This window comes from Vombatus ursinus, unplaced genomic scaffold (assembly GCF_900497805.2).
Source record: "Vombatus ursinus unplaced genomic scaffold, bare-nosed wombat genome assembly UNPS02014811.1, whole genome shotgun sequence".
In the NCBI taxonomy this organism is placed as follows: domain Eukaryota; kingdom Metazoa; phylum Chordata; class Mammalia; order Diprotodontia; family Vombatidae; genus Vombatus; species Vombatus ursinus.
Window position 1 is genome coordinate 6,849,410 of NW_020954589.1, and position 8,310 is coordinate 6,857,719.

At 48.1% G+C, this 8,310-nt stretch overlaps 1 protein-coding gene across 1 annotated transcript in view; it reads right to left on the bottom strand.

Moving 5' to 3' along the window:
* Positions 1 to 5,334, bottom strand: part of VARS (valyl-tRNA synthetase) — a 17,062-nt gene extending 11,728 nt beyond the window's left edge. The window contains exons 1-9 of the mRNA XM_027876690.1: positions 5,228 to 5,334; positions 4,072 to 4,495; positions 2,720 to 2,854; positions 2,391 to 2,529; positions 1,835 to 1,959; positions 1,666 to 1,750; positions 1,244 to 1,344; positions 932 to 1,059; positions 224 to 388 (exon numbers count right to left, since the gene is read on the bottom strand). Of these exons, the coding sequence (XP_027732491.1) occupies positions 224 to 388; positions 932 to 1,059; positions 1,244 to 1,344; positions 1,666 to 1,750; positions 1,835 to 1,959; positions 2,391 to 2,529; positions 2,720 to 2,854; positions 4,072 to 4,458 (1,265 nt within the window). The 5' untranslated portion in view covers positions 4,459 to 4,495; positions 5,228 to 5,334. The remainder of the gene's footprint in view (positions 1 to 223; positions 389 to 931; positions 1,060 to 1,243; positions 1,345 to 1,665; positions 1,751 to 1,834; positions 1,960 to 2,390; positions 2,530 to 2,719; positions 2,855 to 4,071; positions 4,496 to 5,227) is intronic.
* Between the last annotated feature and the right edge of the window lie 2,976 nt (positions 5,335 to 8,310).

An 8,310-nucleotide genomic window follows, 5' to 3' on the forward strand; every position in this document is an offset into this window, starting at 1 on the left:
CTCTCTCTCTCTCTCTCTCTCTCTCTCCCTCCCTCACTACCCTACTCTACAGTATGACTCTCCATCACAGAACCAATGCCAAGTGAATGCCTTATCACTGCCTTGGAGTAAGGAGAACCTAGGTCATCAAAGTTCTTCTTTGCAAAGAATATGGAGGCAGACACTCCTCCCTGACTCTGTGAATCCACCCATGCAAAGAAAAGGCTAAGCATTGTGCACTCACTCATTCTTCCATTTCCAGACTTCTTGCAGAAAGGCCTCTCGACCAAGTTGGTGGCGGCTCAGCCCGCGTTCCCGCCATAGTTTCTTCTCTACAACCACCTGTGTGGCGATACCAGCATGGTCACAGCCTGGGTTCCACAGGGTTGTCTCTCCTCTCATTCGGTGCCTGGAAGGATTAGGGTTAGGGATGCGATGTTTCAGTAATAACATGGCGTCGTTATGAAAGAAAAGAGCCAATAATCCAATTGGAGAAGGGACTTGGTGGTTATATTGATAAGGCAGGGAGGGCCAGAAATAGGTGGTCAGTGGACCAACTAGAAAAAAAGGGAATAAGAGCTTGAAGGTGGATGGGTCAGACTGCATCAATATAAGTCAGGGAAGGGACTCTATAAACCACTGAACTTAAGATGGATGACAAAAGAGCCCATCAAGACACCCAAAGTTGTTCCAAGATGGATAAATGAGAGGTAAGTCACGGAACCATGGAACCAAGCAAGCGAAGGAAAACGAAACAGTAGACAAAGAAGCCAACAAGAAGTGGGGGAAAAAAATCGCTAAACCAGTGAGGGAAGAAAGAGGACCCATGGAGAAAAACTTACCAAAGGAATAGAAAGCTAATGGGGAGAAAGGGAAGCCAATGAAAAGAAGGGGCTGGAAGTGGAGGTCCAGAGACCATAGAGAGGGGTCTTAGAAAGTAGAAGGGTCTCACCAGCGGGTCAGTGAGTCCTGGATGGCATTGGTGAGGGCATGGCCAAGGTGCAGGGACCCTGTCACGTTGGGAGGTGGGATGCACATCATGAAGATACCTTGAGGATTAGGTTCTGACACACTGGCACGCTAAGGGGAACATGAAGGGGCATGCTACCTTTAGACTATCCAGCCTCCCTTGCCTCTGGCCACTCCTAGCTCATACTCCCTTCTCAGATCACAGTAACCAGCCCCCCGGCAGCTGGTTCTCAATCAAGCCCTCCACTTTAGCCCAGACTCCTTTAAGGGAAACAGCATTCAGCCACATGCTTACCCCATACTCTGGTCTGAAGAATCCTTGGCTCTCCCACCAAGAGTACCAAGCAGCCTCAACATACTGGGGGCTATAGGAGTCAGGCATGGAGCCACTGACATCTGAAGGAGGAGAAGAGAGGTCAGCAGGGTCACAGTGCAAAATTCTGGGCATAAAGGAGAATAGAAATAGGGGGGAAAAGGACTAGAGAGTTGCCCAGGGCAGAGAAAGGTAAAGTAACTTGCCCAGAATCACAGTCATCATGTGTCAAGACAGGACTTGAACCCAAGTCTTCCTGAACCTGAATCCAATTCTCTGTCCGCTAGGACAGATTTCTCCTTTTCCTCAGATGGAGGACACATAGTAAAGAGATGTGGATTCTGCTTAGGAGTCAGGGGAAGGAAGAGATGCTGCTAGGTCTCTCTCCTCCTCCTCCCCAATACCTTTTTTCTCCCCTGGTGGGGTAGGGATGTCATAAATTATGACTCCAGGGTCCCGTTTCTCCTTCTTCTCAATTTTCAGCTTCTTCTGTATGGGAAAGAGAAGATGATTCAGAGCCTGTTCTACCACGCCCTCAGCCTCTTCTACCTCCCTTTTCTTCCAAGCCCTTACCTCCCCAGGGGGTGGCTGATGGAGCTGGTTCTTTTGCTTCTGTTGAAATTTCTCTAGCTTTTCCCGCTTCTTTGCTTCCTTTTTCAGCTGAGCTGCAGTTTTGGGGAGCCCAGAAGCCTCAGAGCCTGACAAAAAGGTTCAACCTCTGAGTCTTTGCAGAAAATAGCTTCATATTGCAGATAAAGAATCAGAAAATGTTAGTCTGGTACCATTTTGCTCATTGCTTCCTCCTCTATCATGTGACTGTCAACTCTTCCTCTATCACTGTCCCTGAATCTTTATACCATTTCTCTCTCCAGTTCTCCACAAAGACAGGAAGTGAGCTCCATAGAGGAGGGGGACTGGGTATCCTTGAGAATATTACATAGTATAGCACAACCAACCATGAATTTGGAATCATAAGACCTGGGCCAGTCACTTAATATCTTTGGGCCTCAGTTTTCTCATTTGTAAAATGAGGAAATTGGACCAGATTGCTTCGAAGGTCCCATCTAACTTTAAATCTGTGATCTTACAATTCTATGATCCACTCAGCCTTCCCTTCTTCAGTCCTTACCCGGCTGCGATGGGAGAGGCCGTGCCCCTGAGCACAGGGACACTTCCCCTAATACAGCTCGAAATTCTGGTTGCTGGATGCAAGTCATGAACCAGCGGCTCACGTTACCCCAAGCCCAGCGAGCAGGAGGGTCTAGAACCTAGGGAGAAGGAGGCATAGAGGGCATGATGAAGGGAAGGTACAGCACACCCCAGCCAGACTGCCCAGAAATCCCCCTCCCTTTGTCTCTGCACATTCTCCAGACACTCGCCCTTTTCATTCCGCCCTCTCCGAGGTCTGGTTTCTTCCCCAAACACTCCTCTTCCTCAGCCCACCCCACGGCAACTCACATAGCGGAAGGGTAGCAGAAGGGCTGTAACAGCTGCCAGGTCAGCCAAAGTGGGGGCGTCCCCTGCTAAATAGGTGTGCAGCCTCAATCTCTCTTCCAGTGGGCCCAGTGCCCGTCCCAGGGCTCCCAGAGCTGCCTGAGAAGAAGGAACAAACAGGGGGTGAAAAGGGTAGGCAGTAATGGAATTGTAGTCAAAAGAAATCTGGCTTCAAATCCCACTTGGGATATCTTGAGACAATTGTTCAGTTCAGTCGTTTTTCAGTTGTGTTTGACACTTTGTGACCCCATTTGGTATTATCTTGGCAAATAAACTGGAGTGGTTTGCCATTTCCTTCTCCAGCTCATGTACAGATAAGGAACTGAGGTAAACACAGTTAAGTGACTTTTCCAGGGTCACATAGTTAGTAAGTGTCTGAGGCCAGATTTGAACTCAGGAAGACGAGTCTCTCTGACTCAAGGCCCAGCACTGTATCCACTGTACCACAAAGCTGACCCCTCAAGACTACAGGCAAGTCATTAACCTCTTTAAGCCTGTCTCCCACCGGGAAAGTAAGACTAATAATAAAAAATAAGGTACTTAGCTCACAAAATTATTGTGAAAGGCAACTGAGATAATGTGAAATATTTTCTAAATACTGAAATGTTACATAAAACTCAGCTATTAGAAACCCTCCCTCCCCCCAGGATTCACTCCCATGGTGCCATACTATTACTTTCTTCTTAACGCTCTCCAGAAATCAGACTTTTATTCCACCTACAAGCCAAAACACCTACCTCTGGTCTTGGTTTCTTTCCCCCCATCTTGTTTCCTAATCACTTAAATTCTCTTTTCTCTACTGCTCCCTTATCACCTAGTCTCTCCCTTCCCCTTCAAATCAATTTCTACTCATCATTATCATCCTGTCTCCCTTCTTTTGTCTAATTCGAAATCAATATTAACAAGCCATAATAATGGTAACCAGGAGTGTCTGGCACCAATGAAATCACATGTCTAAGAAAAAAAGGTATATATACAAAGGAGATATATGTGTGTGTGTGTGTACACATATACATACATACTTATGTGTTTGTTTATTAATACCCTTTGGACCTCAAAATAGTCCAGTAAAATAGCTGGTGTTAAGTACCCCTACTTTGCAGATGAATACTCTCTGGCTCAGAAAGATGAGATAACACTTGAGATCACCCCTGGGAAGTAGTAGTTCTGGGACTCTAAATTTTCCAATTCCAAATCCAGCACTCTTTTTACTTCACTTGTCTCACAATCTCCTTTTCCCCAAGACCCACCCTCTAGTTCAACCTTTTCCATTTTCTTCCCATCTCCCCAATTCCTTCCCATGACCCCCTCTTCACCTGAGGGTCCTGGGTTGGGTTCCGAAGCCCTAAAGCAGGTAGTGTGGCGCCACAGGCAGCAGGCACAAGCTCTCCATCAGCATAGCTAACCCACTGTTGGACAAGAGTAGCCCCCCGGCTCCCTCCAGGACCCCCCATCCCCGCAGGCCACAGCAGCTGGGCAACAGCTGCTGCTCCCCACACCCTCAGGCCCCCTGGTCCCTGCTCCAGGACTGGCAGACGAGGTGGGGGGATGGAAGTTCCACTGGTAGGGGGTGGCTGGAGGCAAACCCGGGGAGGAGGCCCTCCCCACCCTGGGCCAGGTCCAGATTCCCCATATCGTGCAGCAATGAGGGCCCGGAGGCTGGGAAATGCATCAGGGTGAGGAGAGACATATAGGATGGACATAGTCCCCAGGTGTGGCAGGAGCCACACTTGCCAAGACCTGGGAAAAGAAAAAGAAATAACTTAAGGAAGAGGCAGGACACAATGGGATCTCAAAGGATGAAGAGACCTAGAGGTAAATGACAAAACTTCAGGCTATCACGCTTCATCAGACCTCACTGCCAACTCCCCACCCCCTACAGACAAATGAAACGGCAAAATCTGTGAACTGGGGTTGAGGTGATGGAGTGTAGATAATAAAACACTAGGAACGGGGGAAATCCAGAGTTTAGCTAACAATCAAGAACCGCTTCCTCTCCTGTACCCCAATTCTTCTGGCCCCCAACTGCCTCCAGTGCCATAGTAGGGAAGATGGGGCCGCTGGAGGAAATGGGGCTTAAACTCCATCTCCGTATCCCCTAGACGGGAAAAGTGGGGGGATGAGTAATAAGTCTCTGTGATGAGCACAGGACGCAGGCTGGGGAGGAGCAGAGAGGGAAGGAGTCAGGATGCTGAGCGCTTCGCTTGTGGCGTCAGGGTTAGGGAATTCAGGAAGACTGTTGGGCGACACTGAAGAAAATCGATTGGGGTCGGGAATGTGGGTGAAGAAGGGATAACAACTTCATCTCCGGACTATGGGGGGGGGGAGCCGCCAGGCCGGGGCAGAGCGTCTGGGGGTCTGGGAGGATTGGTGCGCAGGCTGGCCGGTGACTTCCCAGCCGTCGAGGCCGGAGAAGGGCCTAAGGAGAAGGGAAGAGGATGACAACGAGCTTCAGGGATGATGGGGCCGTACCCTGCAGCGGGGCGCAGGCGACAGCTAGGGGCCCTCCCCGGCTACCAGCGAACACCGGCTCCGGCCAAAGCCGCGACTTCGTCCACGTGTGTCGCCGCCTTTGTGACAGAGCACCAGTTCCGGGTTCTTCGAAGGACCCCAGGTTTCATAGCTGTTTGGTCTGGCGCCTGTTCCGAAAAAAGGGACCCGAGGTCCTGTCGGGGTGGGGACCGGACGGGGAGGGGACAGGGTTGGGGGGGGATAGATCTCGTTCCTGGAAGGGGGCCTGACCCTCGTTGGGGGTGATCAGGGATTGTTGGGGGGTGGGGGGAGTTAGGGGCGGGCCTTGGGTCCTGCGAGGTAGGGCTCTGGATCCGGCGGCTCCAAGAGATGCCCTAGCCTCCGGGTGGGAGGGGTGGGGCTCTCATTCAACAATCGCCCAGGGTGGGGCTTAGAAACGTACATCCTGCTCCTGCGAGCTTTCCACCCTTACGGCCAGCGTCGTGGGCCCAGACCTACGCCTGTAACCCGCTGGCCTAGTGTGTGCCTTTCATGGGGGCAGCTTCCTTTGGATGGGTTTCCAGGTCGCACATTTGGCCCCCCACAGTAGGAGAAATTATTAAGTAAAGCTCAAGTCAATCAACAAGTATTTATTAAGCGCCTTTATGAGACACTTTAGGGATACAAATAAAAAGAGTGCACAGTGCTGGAGCCGGGGTTGGGGGGATGAGGAGAGGAACCCAACGAGGGGATCAGTCTCTGGGAGGCTGTGCTTGAGCTGAGACTTGAAGGGAGTTAGCTGGAATTAAGAAGGGAGACAAGTACAGGGATGTGGGGGGGAGGCCTGTGCGAAAAGTGTGGAGTGTTCGGAGGAGAGAATGTCCCAGGAACATCAAATAGGACAGTTTGACTGAAATGCAGGGTGCATGGGAGTAATGTGTTATTAGCGATGGCAAGATGAGGCTGACAACAGATTATGAAGGGCATTAAGTGCTACACAGTGGAATTTATATTTTATCCTAAAGGTAAGGGGGAGCCACTGGTTTCTTGAACATCTACTCAAGACATGGTCAGCTCACTACTTTAGGATTATCAATTTGGAAAAAAATAAAAATTAAAAAATAAAAAAAAAGCAAAAAGAGACTTTCAATTTGGCAGCTGTGTGGGGGACATACTGAAGTGAAAGTGGAGACAGGAGCCAATTATGCTATTAGAATAGTCCAGATAAAAAATGATTGGAGGTCTGAAAGGGAGGGTCAAGAATCATTAAGTATCTAAGATGTGCACCCAGCCAGCTAAGGGCTGGGGAAACAAAGAAAGGAAAAATTCCTGTTCTCAAGAAGCCAAGTCTTATGGGGGGGGGTGCGGTGGGAGACAACATGCAAACAACTATGTACCAACAAGAGATCTATAAAATAATTGGAGATAATCTCACTGGCATTGAGTACTGGGAAAGGCTTCTTGCAGATAGTGGGATTTTAGCTGATACCTGAAGGATTACCAAGGAAGCTGAGAGGCAAAGATGAGCATGAGATGTTGGCATGGGAGACAGCCAAGGAAATGGAAGAGTTTGGAGATGAGTGTCTTGTGTTCAGCATGGGAGTAAGATATAAGAAGTTTGGAAAGAGCAGGGGATAAGGTTAGAAAGGGCATTAAAAGCCAAGCAGGTCTTTATATTTGATGCTAGAGCTAATGGGGAGCTCTGGGAGTTGACCGAATTGGGGAGGAGGGTGTTGTAGACAGACCAAATCAGTTTGTCAAATAAGTGGAGGATAGATTGGAGTGGAGATAGTAGAGACAGGAAGATCAACCAGCAGTCTGTCAAAGTAGTGCAGACATCAGGTGATGAGGGCCTGTACCAGGGGAGTAGCAGTGTCAGGAGAAGGGGGGTAGGAAGGGCAAAGTGAGTACTCAAAGGTGCCACTAGGTTTAGAGCCTGAGAATGGGAGACTGGTAGAACCCTGGACAGTAATATGGAAGTTAGGAAGAGGGGAGGGTTTGGCTGGAAAGGTAATGAGTTAAGTTTTGGACATGATGAACTTAACTACAGGACATCCATTTTGAGAGAGTGGGATCAGAAGAGATAAGGTCAGGAAAGGTTAGGGCTGAATGAGTAGATCTGGGTTCTTTGTGATGATCATTGAAACCATGGAATCTGATAAGATCACCAAGGTAAATAGTACAGAGGCAGAAGAGAAAGAGGGTCCAGGACAGAGCCTTGGGGGAACCCCCATAGTTGTAGTATAGGAGCAGGGGTTGGATTTGAGAGACATTGAGGAAGTGGAACTTAATAAAACTTGACAACTTTCTGGATATGAAGAATGAGCATGAAAAGCTGAGGATGACTCCTAGGTTTCAACTGGGTAATGAAGAATGGTGGTGCCTTTGACAGAACTAGGGAAGTTATGAGTGGCTTTGGGAGAAAGATAGTAAGTTCTGTTTTGGACAAGTTGACTAGGAACTACTATGAGAAATCAGTGGAGATGTCAAACACCAGGCTGGAGATTCATAGACTAGAGTTGGGGAGAAAGATGAATGCTGGAGATAGTGATTGTGAGTCTTCTATATAGAAATGATAGTTGAATACAAAGGAGCTGATGAGATCAAGAGATAGAGAGAGCAAAAGTCAGAGTCCTGAGATAGGAAAAGTATTTACTAAGCATTATGTACCAGGTACTGTGCTATGCTTTATGGATACAATTACAAACTTGACAGTCCCACCCTTAAAGGACTTACATTTTTTTTTAATAATTTATTTTTAGTTTTCAACATTCACTTCCATAAGAGTTTGTTTTAAATTTTCTCCCCCTTCTACTCCTCACTCCCCCCACCCAAGACAGCATGCAATCTGATATAGGCTGTACTTACACATTCATATTAAGCATATTTTCCCATTAGTCATGATGTAAAGAACAATTATAACTAATGGGAGGAACCATGAGAATGAAGCAATAAAACAAAACAACAAAGGAAAAGAAGAGCAAATAGTATGCTTCCATCTGCATTCAGACTCCATAATTCTTTCTCTGCATGTGGATAGCAATTTCCATCATGAGTCTTTTGGGGTTGTCTTAGATTCTTGCATTGCTGTGATGAGCCAAGTG